The 25,481-nt window shown below is 38.0% G+C and overlaps 1 protein-coding gene across 1 annotated transcript in view; it reads left to right on the plus strand.

Annotated features, from left to right (window-relative positions):
• The window catches only part of SLC9C2 (solute carrier family 9 member C2 (putative)), an 83,902-nt gene that overhangs the window by 34,901 nt on the left and 23,520 nt on the right, over nucleotides 1-25,481 (plus strand). The window contains exons 10-19 of the mRNA XM_039242365.1: nucleotides 2,240-2,321; nucleotides 6,144-6,310; nucleotides 6,927-7,037; nucleotides 13,788-13,885; nucleotides 15,222-15,341; nucleotides 16,496-16,694; nucleotides 17,417-17,605; nucleotides 20,779-20,928; nucleotides 22,438-22,489; nucleotides 24,025-24,173. Of these exons, the coding sequence (XP_039098296.1) occupies nucleotides 2,240-2,321; nucleotides 6,144-6,310; nucleotides 6,927-7,037; nucleotides 13,788-13,885; nucleotides 15,222-15,341; nucleotides 16,496-16,694; nucleotides 17,417-17,605; nucleotides 20,779-20,928; nucleotides 22,438-22,489; nucleotides 24,025-24,173 (1,317 nt within the window). The remainder of the gene's footprint in view (nucleotides 1-2,239; nucleotides 2,322-6,143; nucleotides 6,311-6,926; nucleotides 7,038-13,787; nucleotides 13,886-15,221; nucleotides 15,342-16,495; nucleotides 16,695-17,416; nucleotides 17,606-20,778; nucleotides 20,929-22,437; nucleotides 22,490-24,024; nucleotides 24,174-25,481) is intronic.

Here is a 25,481-nt window from a genome sequence, read left to right on the forward strand (position 1 = left end):
GCTACACATGGCCAGATTTCATTCTTTCTCATTGCCATGTAGTATTCCATGGTATAGATAAACCACATCTTCTTGATCCATTCGTCCGTTGATGGACACCTAGGCTCTTTCCATGTTTTAGCTATTGTGGAGAGTGCTGCTATGAACATTGGGGTCCATGTGCTCCTATGCATCAGCATTTCTGTATCCCTTGGGTAAATTCCTAGCAGTGCTATTGCTGGGTCATAGGGGAGTTCTATTGTTAGTTTCCTGAGGAACCTCCACACTGTTTTCCAGAGGGGCTGTACCAGTTTACATTCCCACCAACAGTGTAGGAGGGTGCCCGTTTCTCCACATCCTTGCCAGCATCTAGAGTTCTCTGATTTGCTCAAAAAATAAATATTTTTAAAAATTTTTAAAAATTAAAATTAGATTTGAAAAATGCATTCTTTTAAGAAGAAAGGAAATTTCAGAGGAAAGTTTATTTACGTTGATAGTATGAAAGGAACTAGTAGTCAAGTAATGGTTTAAGGGTGTGGAAGTCAGATGACCTTGAGATTGAATCCTGCCCCCACCCCCACCCCCCAGTCGCAGGCTGGGTGACCTTGGGCAAGTTCTCCAGATTTGTGGAACCTCAATTTCCAGTTGAGGATAGATTTCTGGACAATATGGTGGTGGTAGTATCTATGGTACTGAGACTCCAGGAAAGATCCAAAGACCCCAGTACATCTGCTGAGAGTGTTAGGGCCCCTTGTTATTTGTAATAGTACTGTGTGAGTTAGCTGGAGAAGTTACTAGAAGTTGCTAGCAATCCCCAGGATACCCCCACCACCTCCCAGTCAGATGAATTCCAACCCCGCTTCTGGGAGGGAAAAATGCACTTGAATAATGTGAATTAAGAATACCTGTCCACCTCCTAAGGAACTTGAATCTTCAGGTAAATATACGGAGTTTCTTGATATTGGCTAATTTCCAGCTCAGGATTTTCTCTTCTTTGTCATTTTTCTCCTGTTCCAGAAGTACAATATTTTAAAAATATCTTCTTTGAAGGATCAGTTATCACCCTCCTCATCTTCCATGTAGAGAAATCAAAACAAATAAAATAGCATGTTAGGGAAAGAACTCAGGTGTACTAACTCCCAGAAGTGCTTTTTCAAAATGGACTACTATATTCCTCACCATCTTTCCTGAGGATTTGTACTTTATATCTATGGCCATCATCTGGTAATTAATTTAGAGTTCAAACAAACCTGTAATTTTGCAGACCTTGGGTCCTTTCGTGCCCCAAAGGAAAAGTATCATCAGCAACATGAGCTCCTTCAATTTTCTTTTGTGCAAGGAATTAGGCTAAAACCAAGTCAACAAAATGCTAACTAGCATTTGAGTATTGCTTATAGTGTTTCTCAAATCCACTTGATGTTACATGAATCCCTTACGTGCCACCCCAGACCTATACAATCAGAATCTGCAGGGAAGAAACCTGGAAGTTGATATCTTTTAGAAGCACTTTCAGTGCTTAGTGTTATCAGTCAAGTTTGGGAAACACTCTCCAGAGGACATACTGTTGTTGACTCCATTTTCTAGTGAAGGACACTGAATCTCAGAGTGATTAAGTCAATGGACCCCAAATTACATGGCTAATTAAAATGGCAGAGCCAAGACCTGAAAATGTGGTTGTGTTTCGGCTCCTGTGAGGTGTCTCTCCAGACCCCATGACAGTTCCTGCCGGCCCCGAGCCTCCTGAGCAGCCATAGTAAATGCTGGTGGCAGACGCACTTTCCCATCCTCACTGTGGTCACTACTGCCTGCTATTGCTGGGGTTTCTCCCCAACCCTGCAGGCTCCATAGTGGTGCCTGTGATGCCTACCATCCTCCTGGCTTTGCATGGCTGCTGCTGAAAGCAGCAACAGTGGAGACTCTTTGATCAGTGTTCTTATCCCTCCCAGAAATTACAAAATGTTTTCTCATTCACATTGAAAACTAATTTCTGCTCCAGTATATTATATTCAAGCAGTGTCCACAAAACAACCCTTCCGCCTTAATTTCTATTATCTATCCAAATTATCTATCCAAAGCAGGATTTAAAAATGTGGATTAAGATAGAATTTTGCTGGTGGTTAATTGAACAATGATTCCCTTTGGAGAAATTTTTCTTTCTTTCTTTCTTTCTTTCTTTCTTTCTTTCTTTCTTTCTCTCTCTCTCTCTCTCTCTCTCGCTCTCTCTCTCTCACTCTAACTACTTATGTATTTTGTTTTTTAGTTTATATTGTATGTACAGGTAATATCACTAATGACTATGGGAATAAATTCATACATGATGACTCGTTCAGCCAGGACATTAGGTAAGGTATATTTATCTTTCATTAATTAACTGGAGAGAATAATGCAAATAGATTATTGTTGAGAATCATGGGGACCTTTCTTAAGGAGCTCAAGGAATTGATTATGAAATCATTCATTTCCATTCATTCATTATTTATAGATGCTGTATTAATTGGAATATTGGTTTAGCCAGAGTAACAGAAACCACATTCATGGTGGCTTAAACAAGATAGAGGACTTTCTTTTCCTCTCCATCAAATTGTCTAAAAGACTGGGACGATTCTGCTTCCCAAGGTTGTCCAGAGATCAGCATCCTTCTATTTTGTTGTTCCTCCTCTCCCTGGAATGTTGCCCTTGTCTGCAGGGTAGAAGCTGACTCATAACCACTATATATTCAATCCAACCAACTAGAGAGAGAAAATGGGGAGATGGGTGAAAAGGGAAGGTCAGCAGCTTCCTTTTAAGGGTACAATCCAGAAATTGTATATATCATCACCACTCACATCCCATTGACCATAATTTGGTCATGTGGTCACACATGGTTAAGAGAAGCTATAAAATATTATCCCTACCTGGGATATTGTAGGGATAATGGTGGAGCTGTGGCTGGCCATGTGCTCAGCCAAGACTTGAGATTCTATGGTAAAGGAAGAAGGGGGAAATGGATATTGGGAGTCCTTTGGCTGGAACCAACATCTTCCAGCAATTCGTCAAAATGACCAACACAAAGGAAAAGCAGAGAGGCAACCTCTCTATGTTCTCTAGGCCTTTTAGAAAATGGAGTTGTTCCTTTGCAAATCTACAAGAAAGGTGATGTTGTAGATATAAGGAATGAAAACTGTTCGAAAAGGAATGCCCCACAAGTGTTACCGTCGAAAAACTGGAAGAGTCTACAATGTTACCCAGCATACTGTTGGCATTGTTATAAACAAACAAGTTAAGGGCAAGATTCTTGCCAAGAGAATTAATGTATGTATTGAACATATTAAGCACTTAAAGAGCCGAGATAGCTTCTTGAAGAGTGTATAAGAAAATGATTGAAAGAAGAAGAAATCCAGTTGGGTTCAACTGAAGAGCCAGCTTGTCCCACCCAAAGAAGCACACTTTCTGAGAACTAGTGGAAAGGAGCCTGAGCTGCTGGAACCCATTCCCTATGAATGCATGGCCTGATAAATGTAAAGAAAAAAAAAAGAAGGTTTTAAGGTTGTACAAAAAAGAAAAGCAAATGGATATTGGGGGATAATCAGCAGGCTCTGCTACAGTTGCCTATTTCCAGAAGACATTTGAGGCCATTGATAATAAAGTGCGTAAATTTGATAAAGTCACAAATAGACACATAGTCAATAGAGAAATCTAGGATAAGATGGTTGGTGGCAGTACAGTCAAGTAGGGAAGGAGAAGGCTGGATGGGATTACACAAAGTCTTCAAATAGGGCCTTAGTATCACTCAGTATCCCATGGCCTGGTCCTCAGCTAAGTGAGTGCAAAGGATGATCCTTTCAGGGTATCTAAAATTGATCAGACTTACTGGAGATACACTGCACTCACAAGAGCATGTGGATCAAGCAGAAAATCAATTAATTCATTAATAAAGAGGATGATTTCTTTCTATGTCTGAAATAATTGTGATCATTATTCAGAGTAATCACCTCTAAATACCAATTTCCTTGATAAACAAAGCTAGTCATTGGAAGGTATCTTGGAAAGCTATGGAACTAATGAGCTTGGAACTAATGAGAGGTCAATGGAAGGACGATATTGAAGGCGAATTCTTCTAAACAGGGCAATAGCCTGGTGAATTTACCCTATTGTGCCCATGAGAGACTTTACCTCTTAGCTTGTGTCTTAAGCACAGTCTTGCCATTCCTAAAACAGCGCCCCACCAGCACTATAGCAGAACTTCCTGTGCAGCCCCCCTCAAAGCCAAGGGCTCCAATGTGTGAACTGGGCTAGTAAATGGGGCAGATTTTTGGTAGCTCTTCTTTCCCCCTAGTTATGGATTTTTTCTTGCTCTCAGTGGAGATATATGCTTCGTCAGCAAAAGCCTATGATGGAGCATGACTGAGGTTAATTTGATCTTTGAAGGCTTTCTCACACCTCCCTTCTCGCCAATTTCTTTTGACTCTCAGGGATCCAGACCCACTGCATTTTCTTTGCTTAGGATATCACATCTGGATTTCTCCCATACTTCTTTTCTTGTGATTCCTCCTACTCTGATACTCAAAGGCAAGATTAACAAGGGGTTTTACTGTCATGGTAATATTTTTTTCTCCTTTTTTTCTTCCCTTACAATTTAAAAATATTTATTTATTTTGAGAGAGAGAGAAAGATAGAGAGAGAGAGCGCGAGCATACATGCATGCAAGTGGGGTAGGGTAGAGAGAAAGGGAGAGAGAATCTTAAGCAGGCTTCTGTCTCAGTGCAGAGCCCAATGCAGGGCTCGATCTCACAACCATGAGATCACGACCTGAGCTGAAATCAAGAGTCAGATTCTTAACCAACTTAAAGACCCTCCCAGGTGCCTCACAAAAATGTTTATTGTAGTAGTTAAGCTTCAGAATTTTCATTATAAAACAAAAGTATATGGTAAATACTTTCTCCTTGTAATATCTATGCTCATCCTTTCTAGAAGTACTGTGAGGCACACAGTTAACGCTTGACAGAATTGAGTTTTATCAGTAAGAGTTTCAAACCAACTACTTTTGTCTAGTCAAAGGCTTCAGCAGGTTCCCTCCTCACACTCTTAAACACATTTTAAACACAGATCATCTTAAACACACACAGAGAATTCATTCAAAAGTATTAGTGCCACCAAGTGGTCCACATATACTCACGTTTCCCCAGAGCAACCGGAAAATAGTTGTTGCTCCATCATAGGAATGTAATTAGGCAAATGAAAAAAAAAAAAAAATTCTTCCTGTATGGTCTCAGCCATACAGCTTTGAATCCAAAACTGACAACTTCTAACTTCAGCCTATGGACAAATGCATCTTTGCTCTGGGCCATAGTGAATCAAGAGGGATATGCCTCCAGACCTTTGGGATACCAGAAATTTCAAATACTGTCAGTACATACAGTGTCCCATAAAGAATGCAGTAAAGTTAACTAAACATTTAGGACTCATTTTAATTCTTTATGGAACATTTCATATGTGCTTATAAAAAAAGAACAGTTTTACTGAAATGGAATTCCAAGTGGGCAGGCAAAGCTCATTCATTAATTAAATGCTTCTTTTTGGTGAGTGGGCCTCATAGCTGTACCTTCAATTTCATACCTCAAGAAAATACAAATGGCTACAAGTTTTGAGACATGTGGATTTTCTGGCCAGGAAACGGCTGTATTAAATTTGAGGGATCTCTGTTGTAGTGACCTCTATATTTTAAATTTTTTAAATTTTATAAAAGAATCAGCTAGAGAACTTGTTAAAATGCAATTTCCAATCTGATTCTCTAGGTGTGGGTTGGAGCCTGGGAATTTGCACAGTTTAATAGGCAGCCTTCCCACCTGTAGAAGACACAAGTAGTTTTCTATACTTTGAGAAACACTGGTTGGGTGCCCTGAAGTAGCAAGTCACGTCTCTAGCTAAAGGGAATGAGAGGGAACGGATAAAGCATTTCTTAGCAATTGAGTCAAAATGGAGTTATACAGCCAGGAGAAACAGAGAGTTGAGTAATTTTCTGGAAAATTTTGGACCAAATGTGGTCCTTGCTTTATTTAAGCACACTCTGGTTTGACTGTCCAGGTGATTGACCACGCCGGCAAGATTTCACTACATCTTGCAGGGTTTTGCCTCTTGGAGTCTTTGCTGTCTTATATTAAGATCCTTGCTTTTCTTCCTCACAGGTTTGTGTGCTATTTCCCTCCCAAGGCAAATGGCCATGCAAAATGCCATCAAGCACATTCAGGAGATAATACAGAACACAATAACACTATTTAAAACAGAAAAAATGTTGACAAATGTTAATTGGACCTTAGTAGAAGAGAAAACAAAGATTGAATACATCATTCCTGTGAGTTGATACCTGGCCAAAAAAGAAAAAAAAAAAAAGTCCTCCTTTCTCTCCTGGGTCTTCCTCTCTTGATTTAGTTTATTATAAAAAAAAAAAAAACTCGATTCTGCTAATAAAATATCAGAAAACTGTGGAGAGGGGTATATATTTACTAGCTTTTATATCTGGGTGAAAAACTTCTTTGAATTCTCTCTAAAGAGAAGGTCTTGGTAATTTAGCTTTATTTGCCAATACGGGAGAACAGGTGTTTTTACACACTGGCTGCCTGGCAAACTGTGTACGGCCTCTGCTAAAGCTGATGTTTCTGACCGCTTGAGGAGCTGAGCCATCTGTCCTCAATTACTATAAAAAGCAGAAAGCACAGGTTGCTTCAGAGAGCAGTCAAGCAAAGACAGGTTTGGGGGAGAATCTGACTTGTAAATCTCCCCGAATGCATAATTACTTTACCACAATTAAAAGCAGCATTTCTCATGGGGAGAGTATACCCTGTGATACATAGCCCTCCATTTTAGCAGTTCTGATTTGAGTTATCGGAATCTTTGCTGAGTGAAGTGCTTATTTTAGCTGCTTATTTTAGCTTATTTTTAACTTTATCTCTTTATGTTTTTAAACTTAGTCTGATACTGTTCAGTTCTCCCATGTTTCACATGATAACAAAAAGGAGGAATCCCCAACAGAAGAAGTTTTAATAGAAGAAGCCAGACTGCATGTGGCTATAATACAAATGGTTGGTACAGTTCACATAATCCACTTTTTGTTTATTTTAATTCTTGCAATGCTTTCAATTCTTACTTAGGGCTTTCAGGTGACTAGAAAAAAATATTTTTTCAGTTAAAAATTTTTTTTAACATTTATTCATTTTTGAGAGATATAGACAGAGTGTGAGTGGGGGAGGGGCAGAGAGAGAGGGAGACACAGCATCCAAAGCAGGCTCCAGGCTCTGAGCTGTCAGCACAGAACCCAACACGGGGTTTGAACTTACAAACTGTGAGATCAGGACCTGAGCCGAAGTTGGATGCTTAACTGACAGCCACCCAGGTGCCCCTATTTTTTTCAGTTTTGATAGCATATTAGTTGTTAAAATTTGTTTGATTTACGGAAGTTAAAAATAACAATAAATGTCCTAGGCTTTAAGTTGAAGTCACAAATTTTGTTATTCTGTTCTATGTCTTGTAATTTTTGGCAGTTCGCTTTTGAGGGGATTTTAAATAATGTTTGGTGCTATTTACATACCTATTTAACTAAATATCTTCAAATATTTGAAACTGCTCTTATAAATTTAATGTACTTGAGTGTCTTTTATATAACGTTCTCTTAAGTGGTTATTTAACTCTTATAAATTTAGTAAATTAAAATATATTTAATGAGCCAAAAATTCTCTTAAAGTATTTAAGATTTAAGTTTTAAATGGTTTAATATAAAGAAGATTCTATTTTTAAATGTATGTATTATTATGGTATATATTATTTATATTAAAAATAAGGAAGACTACTAGGTAAAATCAGCTTATCAACTTGCACATCTTAAGTTGAGGTTACATTCCAATTGGACACATTTTATCTCTATTACAAACAAGGACACAAAAACATGCTCATATATTTATTAAGCCAAGCCTATCTTTTTTATTTTAAAACTTATTATTATGAGGAACTTCTAACATATACAGAAGTAGATATAATACTGTAATGAATCCCTATGTACCCATGACCCAACCATAAAAACCAACATGACCAACCTTGCCCCATCTACAACCTCATTCTCTACCCTACCTTTTGTATCATTTGGAAACAAATCCCAGATATCATATTATTTTATCTGTATATATTTTGGTAAGTATCTCTAAATTTTAAAGTCTTTTAAAAATATAGTAAAATATTAATATTGTACCTAGAAATTAATAATAACATCAAACATTGAGTCAATGGTCAAATTTTCAACTGTCTCATTAATCTGATCAATGAGTATTTTCACAGTTTATATTTTTAAATTGAATTCCAATACAGTTTCCGCATTGTAATTAATGGATAAGTCCTTTGAGTATCTTTTAATCTAAAAATTCCTTCTTCTCTTATTTTTATCTGTTGAAGAAAATACTTCTTTTTTTAAACAAAATTACTTCTGAGAGAGAGAGAGAGAGAGACAGCATGAGCAGGGGAGGGTCAGAGAGAGAGGGAGACACAGAATCCAAAGCAGTCTCCAGGCTCTGAGCTAGCTGTCAGCACAGAGCCCAACGTGGGGCTAGAATCCATGAACAGTGAGATCATGACCTGAGCCGAAGTCGGACACTTAACAGACTGAGCCACCCAGGCGCCCCGATACTTCTTAATACAAAAATATTAATACTATATTTTCCTTCTTTTAAACATTTCTAAACTTAATTTAAAATATTTCCAGAGTTTGAAAGTTTCTTACCCAGAGCAGTAGAGTATGGTCATAATTTTTTTATAGAGCCTCCTATGAAGAAGTGGTGCCTATATCCCTCCCCCAACTCCCCCACCTCATTGAATTTGGGCATTCTTGTGACCTGTTTTGACCAATGTGTTAGAAGTGACTTTGGGAATGTTCTGGAGCCTAGGCTTTGAGAAGATTTACAGCTTCCACTTTCCACTTTGAATACCACCCTGAGATTATCATGTGAGCTGAAGAATAAGAGGCTACATAAAAGTAAACTGAGGCATACAGCCAGAGTTAGTACCCTATTACCAGACTTGTAAATAAATGTTAATTTAAAAGAGTTGGGGCCATAGACTCAACCTCTCAATGGCAGGAGATGCAAAGAATTGTGACCATATTTTTATTTGTTTTTTCTTGGATGTTTCCCCCCATCCAGTTTTATTGAGTAATAATTGACATACATTGCTGTATAAGTTTAATGCATAGAGTTGTGATGGTTTGATTTACATATATTCTGAAAAGATTATCACAATAGGTTTAGCTAACATCCATCTTCTCATATAATTATAAGAAAAAGAAAAAGAGAAGAAAATATTTATATTATTTTATATTATAAAATATATATAATTATATATGTAATATATAATTAATATATATATTATATTAAGAAAATATTTATATACCTCCTACAAACAAAATACACTCATTCTTTTCTAAGACCCACCCCCCTGCACCCTCCACACCAAGCTTCATCTTATTATGGTGATAGACTGTGTCTCATGATCTGCATTTGCTCTAGGAACGATTCCTCTTGATCTGGAGACCTAAGAACTAAGAAACACATTATTTGTCCCCTCCCACTCCCCACCATTTAGTGCTGATCAACAGACACTTCTGATCAAGAAGGGGAAGAACAGGAAGTACTGATTAATCACTGGTCCATGGAAATTCTGAAATCCCACTGGGCATATGAACCAGTGCACCTCATCCTTTACATTTCCATAGGAAATAATCTATGTTTGTAGCTGACTGGCCTTCTCAGCCTGATTTCTGTCAGTAGAAACTTGGGAGGCTTCTATTCGTTTGGAATAGTTTCTGTCTCTTTTATCCAACCTGGTACAATCTCCTTAAAAACTTGTGTATTTTCAATCAATCTGATTATAGTCCACTCCACTTTGCAATTCCTTTTCAGATAGGCCATATGTCATAAGAGTCAGAGAAAGGCTTTAGTCTGCTTGAGAGGATAGACTGAGAACCAGCTTTAGTCTTTCAGTGGTCTTAACAAAAGAGTCTTTAGGCACACCCTTGATTTGATCTTGAACTTGAGGCTACATTTTACTGTCAGCACACTAGATTTGATCTTTATTTTAGATCTTTTGCCAGCTGGAGAGACTGCAGATGAGTAATAAGTTTAGTTTTCAACCTGGTAAATCAGGGAGTCTTTTTGTTAATTTCTTCTCTTTGGTTTCTCTTGCTCTTCCCATACTTTATCATAAGTAGCTTTAAAAGTTGATAGTTTTAGGGGTGCCTAAGTGTCTCAGTGTGTTGAATGTCTGACTCTTGATTTTGGCTCAGGTCATGATCCCAGTGTTGTGGGATCGAGCCCTGCATCAGGCTCTGCACTGAGTGTCCAGCCAGCTTAAGATTCTTTCTCTCTTCCTCGGTCTCTCTCCTCCACTCACTCTTTCTCTCTCTCTCAAATAATAAAAAAAATTTAAAAATTTAAAAAGTTGACAGTTTTAATATTTCTAGAATATTAGAAACCTAGAAATATTCTTAGCAGCCAGATTCATAAGTTAATTGAGCACATTTTCCACCTTCTAAGTGGCCTCAGGTGACAGTATAGCCAATTGTGGTGACTCTTTGTAGCACAGCTACCTCCCTCCCACCTCCAATACCAGTTTTTGCACTTGTCTGTCACTCTACTCACCCCTAAGTCCCAAAGCTAATGTCACATGTTTTAGCCCTTTGTTATGGAGGCTTTGAATAATTGGTACTGATTTCTGTTTTGGCTAGCCTTTGAGGTATATCAAAACACCCCCAAATTTACTGGCTTAAAACAATGATTTATTATTTCTCACAGTTCTCTGGATTGGAAGTCTGGATGATTCTGTCATTGGTCTTGGCTGGGAGCACTCATGTGTCTGTGGTAATCTCATAGTTCACTGGGGTTGTGAATGGTCTCATCACAGATTTAGCAGTTGATGCTGGTTTTCTTTCAGAGCACTTTGGGTGTCTTCCATATGGCCTTCTATCTTGCAGTAGAGTGGACTGGGCTTCTTCACCAGCATGGTAGTTTCTAGGTCCCAACAAGGTGAGAGAAGAAACAGCAAGGTCTCTAAATCCCATGTTCTGGAATTTGAATAACATCATTTTTACTCCCATTCTGTTAGTTAAAGCAAATCACAAAGCTAGCCAGAGTCAATGAGTGAAGAAGTGGACTCCATCTCTTAGGAGAAGCAGTAGTGTCAGTTGCAAAGGGGCATGGACACAGGAAGCCATGGATACATTGGGGCTGTTGTTATAATGACCTACCACATTTACTTGTTTAAGCCAACAATCCCACGTAGTAGCCCACTCCATGTTGTCTTTTAATGGCTTTCCTGAGAATGCCCTCTGGCATTCCTCCCTGTTTTTGATTTTCCTTTTTGGTCTCTTTCATGAGCTCCTCTCTTTCTTTTTATCTCTTTAATGTTTTCCTCAGAACAACTCTGTCCATCATTCTTACCTTATAATCTCTCCTTCTTTGTTCTTAGTTATGCTCATAGCTTTAATACTATCCAAGGATGCTCCTCAAATCTATATTCTTCTTTCCAAAACTCTCACTACCATCTCTTTGGACTCCTAAATTCACCTGTGGCTAGACATTTCTTAGACATATCGCTGGCACCTAAGTCCACATTGAACTCATCTCAAACTGGGTCTTATATTCCTAGTCTCAGTGAATGGGCTCATTACCTGATGTGATCACTCAGGTCAGTCCTCTTTCTCTCTGTCTCTCCAAGCTCTATCAATCTTACCTTCTAAATATCTGTCAACTATGCCTCTTTCCATTCTTGTGTTTATTAATTTAGGAAATTATAACTTATTGCCTGAATAATAAGCTTCAACTGGTCTCTCTGCCCCCAATATTTCCACGGCCAAATCATAGTGACTTATCTAAAAGACAAACAGGACTATACCACCTTCCTGCTTAAACCCTGCAATGGTTCCTCAGGTCCTACAGGATTTTCCTTAGTGAGTTCCAAAAACCATTTGCTTTGCTCCACAGAATGTTAACAGGGACTGCATATTAAAAAAAAGTTTCCATCCTCAAATTTGTTTGGGAAATTTCTCCAGGATAGATCATATGTTGGGTCACAAAGCAAGGCTTACCAAATCTAAGAAGATTGAAATCATATCAAGTATCTTTTCTTTATATCATTATAAAGATGATATAAAACTAGAACTAAATGGTATAAAATAGCATAAATGGTATAAAACTAGAAATCAGTAACAGGAAGAAAATGGAAAACTTCACAAAAACATGGAAATTAGATCACACACTCCTAAAAAAACAGTGGGGTCAAAGAAGAAATCAAAAGGGAAATCAGAAAATATCTTGAGACAAATGAAGATGAAAACACAATATATCAAAACTTATAGGGTACAGCAAAAACAGTTTTAAGAGGGAAATTTATAGTGATAAATGCCTACATTAAGGAAAAAGAAAGATCTCAAATAACCTAACTTTACACATCAAGAAATTAGGAAAAAGAAGAATTTGTTCTTGGGCCCATTTTAATAAAGTTAGTAGAAGGAACTTAAGCAGAAATAAATGAAATGGAGACTAGAAAGACAATAGAAAAATCAATGAAACTAAGAGGGTTTTTTTTTTTTTTAAGATAAGCAACCTCACTGTACTTTTGATTTTAGCTATTCATAACTCCCATATATCCCAGCAACCTCACTCTGGGTATATGTCAGAAGGAAATGATAATAGGATCTCAAAGAGCTCTCTGGACTCCCATGTTTCTTTCAGTATTATTTACAATAGCCAAGACATGGAAACAGCCTAAGTGTCCACAGATGGATAAATAAAGAAAATGTTTATCTATCTATTATCTATAGATAAATGTTTATTTGTATATAATGGAATATTATTCAACCATAAAACAGAAAGAAATCCTGCCATTTGTGAATACCTGAATGGACCTTGAGGACATTATGCTATGTAAAATAAGACAGACAGAAAAAGACAAATACTTTATGATTTTACTCGTGTGTGAATCTAAAAAAAAAATCCAAACTCAGAAACAGAGTGAAGTGGTGGTTTCCAGGGCTAGGAGGTGGGGGAAATGAAGGAGATATTCAAGTGTACAGACTTTCAGTTATAAGATGAATAAGTTCTGGGGCTCTAATATACAGTGTGGTGACTATACAAATCCGTATTACATACTTGAAAGTTGCTGAGAGAGTGGATCTGACATCATGCACAGTCACACACACAAAAGTTGTAATTATCTGAGGGATGGATATGTTATCTAATCTTATTATGGCACATACATTTTTTGCAATATGTATGCATATATCAAATCATTACATTGTACACCTTGTACACATTGTACACCTTAAACCTACACAATATTATATGTCAATTATATCGCAATAAACCTGGCAAAAAAGTGGAAAAAGGAACACAATTTACTTTTCTCTCTTGGTAGTTCCTTAAGAGGTTGAGATGATTAGTTAACCTTTGAATTAATACTTTCACTGTCCTGCTACAGAAAGATGACAGTATGACACTATTTATATAACTGAGGAAAACTCTTTCAGTTGTGTAGATTTTGAGTTTCTGAAGCTAGGAAACTTTGTATCTTTTCTTACACCCAGGATAGTACTTTGCAAAAAAAAAAAAAAATGAATATTCAGTAACTATTTAAATTGAATGGAATTTATTTCCTGCTGCAGGAGTTTTTTGGTAAAAGTATACTTTTCTATGATGAATTTAACAATAATAGTGAGGGCTATGTAAAGGTCAAGTAGAGTGTATTACATTTATGTTTTGGTCCTTTGTAATACTTATGTAAAATTAAATATTTAGAGAAGCTTTGAAAAACAGTGTAACGATGGAACCCTCAGTGTAGAGGCAGCCCGGATATTAATCGGTGCAACGAAAAGCTATTGCCCCATCCAAGGAAAGTAAGTATAATACTTCTTAAATTGTTATTTCCAAAATCAAATTGGTATATGGAAAATAAATTTTTTAATGTTTTTTTAAAATTTATTTCTGAGAGAGAGAGAGAGAGAGTGTGAGCAGGGGAAGGTCAGAGAGAGAGGGAGACAGAGAATCCGAAACAGGCTCCAGGCTCTGAGCTGGCTGTCAGCACAGAGCTGACACAGGGCTCGAACCCACGAACCATGACCTGAGCCGAAGTTGGACACTTAACCAACTGAACCACCCAGGTGCCCTGGAAAATAAATTTTTAAAAACCGAGAGTTAAATGTCCAGATTGATCAACCTATTTATCTCACCTGTCTATCTGCCCATCCATCTATCTATCCGTCCACTTATTTTACTTGTTTAATTTTCCCCACCCTGAAGTTTCATAACTTTGGTGACATTAGGAGATTCAGGAGGAAGATCTGACTACAATGTAATTAGAAAAGAGGCTAGGGGAGTCATAAAAGGAACTTAGGTAGTTTCAGATACTATTTATAATTTCTCACCTTTCCATCATATTTACTAAGTTACTGGATAGGATAGGGAGGGAAGCCTGGACACTGTCAGTAGGCTGCTCCCTCAGGTGGATGAGGCCTTGAAGGAACTGACCCCACTGATGGTGCTGAGAGATGCAGTTAAATCTGATGGGAAAAACTCAAGTGTCTGAGAGATGTGTCAATATATGGTCAGAGTTCTGGCAAAGCTTAGCTAATGGATGATCTAAGACAAAGCTGGTGAGGGCAACAATGATAAGAACTTCTGTCTGGGGGAAAGCCAACATTTCAGCAGTCTGGTAATCTATCTGGGAGATCTCAAGTTCCTAAAGTTTTGAAAGAGTAGGGCCTTCAGGGCCTTGGGGAGGCTTGAGCTAGGCAAGGCACGACAAAGGGGATCCTTTGTCATGTCCTGATTCTAGATCCCAAAGAACTAGTCTGGAGAAGCTTTAATTATGTTCTACCTCAAGTCAAGAATGATTCCAGGAACAGAGGCAGGAGGAGTTTCCTGCACCATGGCCATGAGTGGCTAGGTGGATGGATACAGAGGCTCAAATTAAAAAAAAATTTTTAAGTTTATTTCATTAATTTGAGAGAGAGGAAAAGCAAGAGCAGGGGAGGGCAAGAGAGAGGGGGAGAGAGAGAATCCCAACAGGCTCCACACTGTCAGCCCAGAGCCCCATGCAGTGCTAGAACTCACAAACCATGAGATCATGACCTGAGCCAAAATCAAGAGTTGGGTTCTCAATCAACTGAGCTACCCAGGTACACCTAGCACTTGACTTTTATTATAACATATATGTATATTTTTCTTTGTTAGATTCATGAGTATTTATGATGTTTCAACTTATGCAAGAGCTAGAAGTTGGCTTATAAAGTTTAAAAACATGTTAACTTTCTTGGAATATCATAAAGATAAGGCACTTATTATTCTATATGAGTAAGTATTATAAACCTTAAAAGCAATATACTTCCAAATATGACCTTTTATACATTGTCAGCATCGGTTACATTGATTTTCCTTATTAAGAAAAATCAACTAATATGGTCAACTCTTACTGATTGAGTGGTAATGGAGCAGAGTACTTGCTTCTCTTTCCTTACTCTGTTGTGGCAACTTTGCTGATACTTCTGTTTACAGAGTGGGTAGGAAGAAGAAGAAAAGAATGGTCATATTTGGACTCTCTAAGGGTTAACTGCCATGTCTTAAGGTCATATTACAAACCGGACTCCTTTCAGTTCCTACTGGTATTCTGGGCAGAGGAGGGAAAGAACAAACGCATGGCCTATAACTTTCTCTCAATTTCATCTGAGCTGTGGGGTTGATGTCCATGACTAGAAAAACACAACATGGTCTTAATAATACCTATAACCAATTTCCCAAAATATCACAAGATACAGATTTCACTGAACTTGTATAAACTCTTCCCTTTATAAGTTGTGAAGTTACATACTTTTTAGAGCAGGAAGACAGACTTTTCTACTAACAAAAGATGTCAAAATGAGAAATGTCTGAAACATTAATGCTACTAAATTTCAAGTAGGCATTGACATACATTTCATAACAAATTCTAATAATTAAAAAAGGGTTTTTTTTCCATTTATTAAGTTTAAAGAGAAATACAAGAAATTAAAACCCTAGGGTCTTGCATATATCCAGATAACCTATTTTTGTTAGGCTCTACTTAGGATGGATTGAAAAAGTAAAAAAAAAAAAAAAAATACAGCATGGTAATTATTGGATAGAATATTTTTTCCTGTTCTTAATTTTAAATGATGCTGATGTTTTTCTCTAAATTTGTGTCTTGCTTTTGACGTCTGCATCTTTGCCTTGTTTCCTATGTACTATTAGCTTTGATTTAAAAAAAATTCTCCCCATTCTGATATAGATTAGTAAGAACAATATTTTTATCTTTTTCTATTATGATTATTGTGTATAGAAAGTATGCTTTAGGTTTTTGCTTATTTATTTTATGCTTGTATACTCTTCTTCAAATTAATGTCAATAATTTGTGATAACAAATGTTGAACTTCAGATCTTAACTGTTATATTTTTAAAGTGATCTAACATTGTATTTTATCTCTTTTTTTCAGAAATAATAAATTTCTGCTTTTTGTATATCACATTGTATTTTCAGAAGAATTTGAATATGCAGGCCATGTTATAACATTAATATACATTTATCCCATGATAGTGCATCTATGGCCAATGGCAAGAGAGTTAAATGTGTCCGGACTTATGTTAGTAAACTACTATTTTGTATTTTTATACATAGTTCGATCAGCACTGAAGGTACTGTTGAAAATAGAAATGTATCCAATAAGAAGAATAATTCAGATATTTTGAATCTGTTTTTGTTAAAATATTGAAATAACTTGATACTAGAAGCCATTTGCTGTAATAGTTGATAGGATCATGGAATTTTTGTAATCTTTTTGAATTTTCTGAGTTTAATAAGGAAATCAGTATAATAGTCATGGTCTTGGAATCAGGTAAGATAAATATCATAAAAGTGGAGAGAATTCTAAGGATTTGCAAGAGAAACAAATATCAAGATGGAAAATACAAATAGTTGTTTCTGTCAAGTACTCTCTGTAATGATGTGAAAAATAAATAAGGGGATAAACCCACCTTGGTTTACTAGGTCCTTGTTGCAAGAGGAGAACCACTTGTTAGGATAAATGCTTCCAAGCTCTTTTGTCAGCATCACGGTTTTCATACTTTATTGTTAATAATATTGCAGTGACTCTGTTTACTGCTATTTTTTAATTGCTTGGTTTTGACATTTCAACTTCATTATAAATTGTATGTATTTTGAATCAAATTATAATTCCTGATGTTGGAGATTTAAAATAATCTTTTGAAATTCCAAGTGAGTAACTTAAAACTCAACTTTTTTGAATGTAACTCATTTGTAGCTAAGGATTTAACTGTTAATTATAAAGATCTATCACAGTATACATCACTGTATAGGTGCTACGAAATAACATACGTTCTATTTGTTTTCTAAATAGATAATACTTTTGAAAAGGAAATATTTTCATCAATATTGGAATTCTTTGGACTTTGTTATCGTGCTTCTTGGAATCATTGATATCTTTTGTATATACTTTGTCAAACTGAGACCAGACAACTTTGTTCTTATTCAGATTACAGTAGTAATAGGATATTTAAGAATAATTAGGTTTATTCCCCTCACCAAGGTAAAATGTCACACTTCTAAATATTGGGTTTCTAAAAAAAATTTTTTATGTTTATTTATTACTGAGACAGAGAAACAGAGCATGAGTTGAGGAGGGGCAGAGAGAGAGGGAGGCACAGAATCTGAAGCAGGCTCCAGGCTCTGAGAAACTGTGAGATCATGACCTGAGCCAAAGTCAGATGCTTAACTGTCTGAGCCACCCAGGTGCCCCTGGGGTTGTTTTTTTATACACTGTTTGTTAAATGTGTTAAGAAATCTCATTATTTTGAAGGATACAGAGAAGGAGCTCTCTTTATCTGGAATGCTGTCTCTACAGGTGTCTGCTTGGTTCACTCTCTTACCTCACATAGAAGGCTTTCCCTGACCAGCCTGTATAAAATGGCAACCTGCCCGCACCCGCCCCCCCTCCCCCAGCCAGCTCCTCACCCTGTGTTTCTGATGCTCCTGTACCTGCTTCAGGTTTAACTTTTCCTCACAGCACTCATTACCTTTGTGCTGTGTGTACTCTCCATGAGGTAGGGACCTTTGTTTTGGTCACTGATGTAACCTACGGTTCTAGGATGGTGCCTAGCACATAGTAAGTTCTTAATAGATATCTGTTGAGTGAATGACTGAAAATGTTGATGCTACTTTAAGCAGGGTGACCCAGAAATAAGTTCTCCAAGCTTTAGTAAAATTTGCTCACACAGCTCTAACTGTGCTGAAGCATGAAAATTATTTTCTCTACATCCCATGTCTATATAGTATCCTGCCTAATGGAGTTTGATTTTACTGTGGCCTTCAATCTCTGCAACAGATACTTTTCCTTCTTTCTATGCCTCTGGTTTTGATTCTGAAGGTGGACGTTCAGATTTCCATTCTCAGCTCTTAAACTTCCTGTCTTTCTTTCCAATGGAGTTGTCTTATACAAGCTTTTAACTTGGGAACTTTACCTTTTTTAAAACTAATTAAGTAGTTAATTAATTAATTTTGAGAGAAAGATAGAGAGAGAGAGAACAAAGGATGGGCAGAGAGAGAGGGGGAGTGAGAATCCCAAGCCGGCTCTGCACTTTTAGTGCGGAGCCAGACACAGGGATCGATCCCACAAACCATGAGATCTCGACCTGAGCCAAAATCAATAGTTGGACACTTAACCAACTGAGCCACCCAGGTTCCCCTTAACTTGGAAAGTTTAGGTGGTTTCTCTTGCCACTGTATTTTTTTTTTTGAGTGGTTGAATTCTTATCCTGTCAAATGAGTTTATTGGTATGTACTGAAGTTATAAAAGATTAATACTTTTTTTAAAAAACCTGCTGTAAACCCTGGTGACAGAAGGCATTCATTAGTCTCCTCCATCTAGTTTACATTCTCCAAGAAATGTAGTAGTCCTCTTAAAGAATTGTTTGAATGCTCAGACTTGCACTCAAGTAGACTATTCCTTCCTTGATTCTGTATCAATGTTACCAATCCTTGATGTTCACAAGTGTTACTACACAGAGTTGTATATACAAAACCTGCTTTAAGCTGTAGTTTTGATTATTTGTGATTTTTGCTTTACGACTGAGTTTAGAGCCCAGTGTCCACCTAAGGTATAACCCCACCATAACACAGACTATTCCAGAAATCAGGATATATAGTATGAGGCTAAGCCTTAAAATGGAAGGGAGAGCAGTGCTTGGGTGGCTCAGTCAGTTAAGCAGCTGACTTTGGCTCAGGTCACGATCTTGTGGTTCATGAGTTCAAGCCCTGCATCAGGCTCTGTGCTGACAGCTCAGAGCCTGGAACTTGCTTGGGATTCTGTGTCTCCCTCTCTCTCTGCCCCTCCCCTGTTTGTGCTTTGTCTCGCTCGCTCGCTCTTTCTCAAAAATAAAATGAATATTAAAAGAAATTTTTTTAATGGAAGGGAGAAGTTTCCTTAGATAATCCATTTTTATACCGGGATCATATGCAGATGAAGGTAAAACAATTACCATGGAAGTAATACTTCATGGAAATGTCTCTCTGAGGGAAGTAAAGATTTAAAGATGTGTTATTGTAGAAGTCAAATCTATTCAGAGTATGAACCAGTTACTGCTTCTGTCTGGCACACTTTGACAAATCTCAATGAAGTATATTTAAGGAATTAATATAATTCGGATAAACTTTTTCTATTGAGCACTTACTGTGATCCAGGAAGTGTGCAGAGAACTATATGTACATTATCTAATTAAATGATTACAATAGCTCTATGAGGTATGTGTTGCCACAATACAAAGTCAGCTGCCTTAATAGTCAGTCCTCAGCACAATGTAGCTTTCAAAAGAAACCTGTATTGGAAGGCTTGGAAGAATGTTGGAGATTTTTACTTTAAATCCTCATAGGAATAGCCCAGGGAGGGGGGTTGGAGGATCAGTGCATCACAGAATGAAACTTTGTAAAAATCCTCTTTACTATCTTTCCCTCTGCCCAAAGTTACATAACCATCAGAGTAGCTAAAAATCTCTTCTTTCTCTGCTTTTATAATTCCTTTGCTATGATATTATTTTCCTCTTCTCATATTCCTCCTTTGTTACTTGGTCCCTCACCATCAGTCCTGCATTCTGATGTGACTCTGTGATTGACTGTATTCTTGGTTTTTTTTTTACTGTTTATTTATTTTTGAGAGACAGAGTGCAAGTGGGGGAGGAGCAGAATGAGAGAGGGAGACACAGAATGTGGAGCAGGCTCCAGGCTCTGAGCTGTCAGCACAGAACCCAATAAGGGTCTCGAACTCATGAACTGTGAGATCATGACCTGAGCTGAAGTTGGATGCTCAACCGACTGAGCCCCCCAGGAGCTCCTTGACTGCATTGGATTTTGAGAAACAGCTCCGTTGGACTTTGGGCACTTAAGTATTATTATCCTCATTTTACAGATGAGGAGACTGAGTCCTCAAGGTTGCAAGTAACTTGCTCAAGGTAACAGAGCTAGTGAATAGTAGAGCTGGTCCTTGAGCCTAGGAAGGTTTATATTTAAAACCCCTATTTCTGTTCGGGGCACCTGGGTGGCTCAGTCGGTTAAAACTCTGACTTCGGCTCGGGCCTGAGAATTTTCATGTCTAACAAGTCTCTGGGTAGTGCCACTTCTCCCTCAGATGACACTTTGAAAATGCCTGACTTGGAGGGTGCTTTTCCTTACCAAATGTTCAGGCTTTCCGCCCCCTTTTCATTGTTCCAGATAATAATACCACTACTGGTAAATATTGTAGATGTGCAGATCAAAAAGCGCCTCCGCTTGATGTATAGTATTACAAAAGGTTATGTCAAAAGTCAAGAGGATACCAAGTATTTAATGAAACAAATTTCTGGCCGAGAATCAATATATAAGGTGAGAGACAAGGACTGGTCATTTGGGAAAACAATCGCTTGGATGTATTCGTATCTTTTAACACTTCTGCATGTATTTAAATTTTTTGGTTGTTTGTTTATTTTTTGAGAGAGAGAGTGAGCAGAGGAGGGTCAGAGGGAGCGAAAGAATGGGCTAGAGCTCACAAACCTTGAAATCATGACCTGAGCCAAAATCAGGAGTCAAAAGTGTAACCGACCAAGCCACCTAGGTGCTCCTGCTTTTCTGTGTGTTTGACCCAATGGATAAATTGTATTAAGTAAAGGGGATTCTATTGTTTATTACGTTACATGAATTGCGGAGTTGCCGCAGAGAACAGTCTTTGCTCTTTCCCTTTCAGGTATCTTTATCAAGCTCATTTATGATCTTCATAGAAGACAATCTTTCTCTTTGTTTTTATTTTCTTAATGTGGACTAGAGATCTGTCCGTCTTTGTAACCCTGTCTAAGAGGTAGGGCAAGTTGGAAAAGGCTCCCTGCAGGAATCAAAATTTGAATGAACCTTCAAAGAATGGGTAGGTCGGAAGTGGGGAGGAAGAGAGAGGGCAAGAGAACAAAGATTTGAGAGCGAATGCTGGTAATGCTGGTGCTAAGTGTCCGAGTAGTACTATTTGTTTGTTTGTTCGTTTGTTTGTTTAATTGTGCAAGACCTTCCTTATTTCCAGGCAGCATGAGGTAAGTACCAAGTGGGAGATGAGGACATAAGCATACTAGGAACTTGAAGATGGAGTGAATCACCTGCTAACTAGGTTCCCTCATGCCAGGTTGTCCATCCCAGGCCCGTCTGCAATTTAGTAATGTTCAGAAAAGGGCTATTTCAAGTTTCATTTGTGACTTTCTGCTTAAGAGTATTTAGTGGCTCTGCATGGCTCGAAGGATAAGGCCTTTGACTCCAAATATGTACCTGTGTATATGTGTGTTTGTGTGTGTGTGTAGAGAAGAGAGAACGCAGAAAAGATGGTAAAAAATAATCATGCATAATTTTACAACTTGAAAATAATAAAAGGCAAGAAGTAAAATGTCTCTCCCTGCTCACCACCACACTTCCCAGAGACAGCCCTGTACTAACCATTCCTGTGTGAATTCCTCTGCTGCTGCCATAATGTTAACAATGTGCACATGTATTTAATTCTTGATTCATTGTCCCTAAGCAGACTTCATTTACTCTCTGCCATGAAGTATAAGGAGATTGAAACATTGCTCTAGCCTTTTATTTTTCTCCCCTCTCTCTCAAAAATAAATAAATAAATATTTAAACCATGAATCTTTTCTGCAAAATGCTAGGTCCAGTAGATACGTAAGCTACTGGCTGCATAGTATTCATTGTTCTGTGAGAAGGAGCATGCGGAAAGCAACAGTGTCGGCATAGAGGGAAGGCTTGAGCTAAACATCGTCCCCGAATCATAATCTAAGTGTGATTTCTTCTCAGATTTTAAAGCCAGACACACACTTGGCGTAATAAGAAATTAATGTCTTTCTTAACTTCTTACAGAAATTATATGAAATTTTGGAAACCAACAAACGAGATGCCATCAAAGAACTAGGTAAGAGTATCTGATTTCCTGAAATCACATGTTATTATCCCATAATTTAACCCATGGGAAGGCAAGTTCATACTTTGCTTCAATTACTCATTTATTCATCCAACAAGCATTTACTGAATGCATGCAGTAGGCCAGGTAGGCCAAAAATGCAGTTAGGTGGAAAGTAGGAGAATGTCAATAGACAATTGCAGAAAGTTCGAGAAGGTCTTGTACTGGCCATGAGATTGTAGACGAAGGAATGAGGAGTGTGGAGAGTGGATTAAGACGGCAAGATCAGATTCCTTAAGGTTGCCAGAAATAGACACAAGGCAATTACATTTGACAAAGGGTGTTTTTGATTTATTTTACTTTGCTTGCAAGGATACTCAGGACAGTAGGGCTACAACCTCTTGACATCTCTAGTGACTCTGCTTGAGTTGAAGCACACAGCAGGAGCCCTAGGATTGTGTACAAAGCTTCTTGGGTCTGTTTTCCTCATAAGGGGCTGGGGGACAGGCTGTGAGTGTGTGCCAAGTACCTGGGAGAGAGCTCTGGCAGATAGTAGGTCGTTGATAAATGGAAGTTATTATAAAAGAGATAAAGTAAAATCACTTTGTATTCATAGCCACATTCTAAGATGCCAAATGGATTTATGAGGATTGTACTTTCCAAATCAAAATGAGAAGAACATGGCCTAATGAATGAAATTTTGAATTGGAGACAATAGGTCAGAATATTTTGGCATTGTCTCAGAAACCTCAGGGCCCTTGTTGTCTTTACATATATAGGCAGATTTTTATTTCTGTGCTTTTATTTATTTGTTTGTTTGTTTGTTTTTAGTGTTTATTTTTGAGAGAGACTGAACGTGAGCCGGGGGAGGGTTAGAGAGAGAGGGAGATAGAATCCAATGCAGGCTCCAGGCTTTGAGCTGTCAGCACAGAACCCGACGTGGAGCTTGAACCCATGAACCATGAGGTCATGACTTGAGCTGAAATCCGATGCCTAACTGACTGAGACACTCAGGTGCCCCTGGATATCAGGCATTTTGCTCAATGTTAAGGATGACAAAGATGGAAAGGATGCATTGTGGCTGTGTCTTCTAGTCCAGTTTGTGACTTCCTGTGTTCATTAAAGAAGAAAAGCTATGTGATTTGATCTCAGAAATCTCCACCAGCTGAAGTCAGGGGTGTCTTTCATGAAGTCGTTCATGTGTTCATCCAACAAAAGTTATACGATATGGAAGATGGGACAAATAAGTAAGGATCAAAACCCCACACTGTAGTAGGTTCCCTAATGGAGATATGTAGAACATGCCATGGGAATAAGGAGGAGAGAGCGATTTTCTCCTAGCTGGTGGGGGAAGCCAGTTTTCAATGTTCTCATCCATAAAATGTAGATGAAAATAACTTTAGTCCTACTGGCCTCGCATGTTCTGTATGAAGCAAGAATGAAAGGATATTGTGTAAACACTTTGGAAATTAAAAACAATTACATAAATATTAGTTATTATCATGGTTATGGCTTTGTGTGCTTACTGATGGTTTTATTTGCTTCAGGACTCATAGAGCATGAGGGTCGTGATGTTGTCATTGCTTTGAAGACTAGGCAGGCAATCCGGACCGTGATTGCCAAGGCTCTAAAAAACCTCACCTTCCTTTGGTCAAGAGGCATTATTGATAAACATGAGGGCATTGAGATGAATAAGGTAATAAAGCAGTTATCCATGTTGCTTGATTCCATGAGCCCAACACCCAAGCCTGAACCATTACTTGAGCAGAATGTCACGTGTGCGGGAGGCTAAATTGGGTGTTAGCTTAGTAATGCCGGTGGCAGCTAGTGCCAATGCTACCTGGTATCCACCATGTCAAAACTATTATTTGGTTGCAAGTAATAGAAACCAACTGGAGCCAGACCTAGCTAAGAAACGGGGCTGGGGGACTTATAAAGACACAGCATGTTGAACTGAACCCGTAGTAGCCAGACGTATGGCCAGGCCTGAGGAAAGGACGTGACTATGGACCGGGAAAGTTTTCCAGATTCTCCATTTCCTATTAGGGTTGCCCTCTGTGGCATCTTCTTTTGGCTCCCGCTACAAACTCATTAGATTTTTCTGCTTCTGTATCCACTGGTGGAATGTGTACTGCCTGGTCCCAGCAGCTGTGATGAAGGAGGTGGGAGTCACATAGCGTTAACATGGTAGGAAAAAGATCAGCCTGCGTGTGTGTGTGTGTGTGTGTGTGTGTGTGTGTGTGTGCATGCGTGCGTGTTGGTGGGAGTCTAGGGGGGCAGTTCTGAGCAGGGAAGACACTATTATTGGTTAGCTGATAAATGGACTTTTGAAAAATGATAAATGCATTTGCAAAAAATAAATAGGAACATATGACTTGTTTAATATTTAACGCTATCACTCTATCACATCCACCAACTAGACTGGATATTTGTGCAAATATGATTGTTTTTCTTATTCTCTGCAAGAATCTACCAGTTTCCTAATATAAATCAGAAATATGGAAGTTCTGGTCCTGCCTTCTAGCTATACTGCCCACTGATAGGCTGCTCCTGGGTGTCACATGCTTTTTTTCATCACTGGCAACTCCCAGCCAAGGGTCACATGCACTGTACTTCCGGTTATTCCCTGGACATAGTCCCCTCTCAATGCTTCCCAAAGGGAAATGGGTGTGGGACAAGCCAGCTTTCCCCTTTAAGGCTCTATCTCTTTAGACTAATATTATGGCAAAGGTCGAAATGGGTTTATATGATTTCCTCTTAGTTTCTGACAGAAGGAAAAAAAAGGGCTACTTTACAGTATCCTTCAAGTTATATACCACTCCACACATTTTGTATTCTCTTCTTTTTATTTATCAATTGAAGATTTATATAAGATTCAATTGAATGCTTGATATTCATTAATTAAAACAAATAATAGAGATTATAAGGAGAGAGACTATTTTTTCCTATAGGTTTGTTTAGAAAAGCAATGGGTAAATTAATCATTCAACAGTTACTTATTGAA

This window comes from Hyaena hyaena, unplaced genomic scaffold, assembly GCF_003009895.1.
Source record: "Hyaena hyaena isolate Hyena2069 unplaced genomic scaffold, ASM300989v1 scaffold_209, whole genome shotgun sequence".
NCBI classification, from domain to species: Eukaryota; Metazoa; Chordata; class Mammalia; order Carnivora; family Hyaenidae; genus Hyaena; species Hyaena hyaena.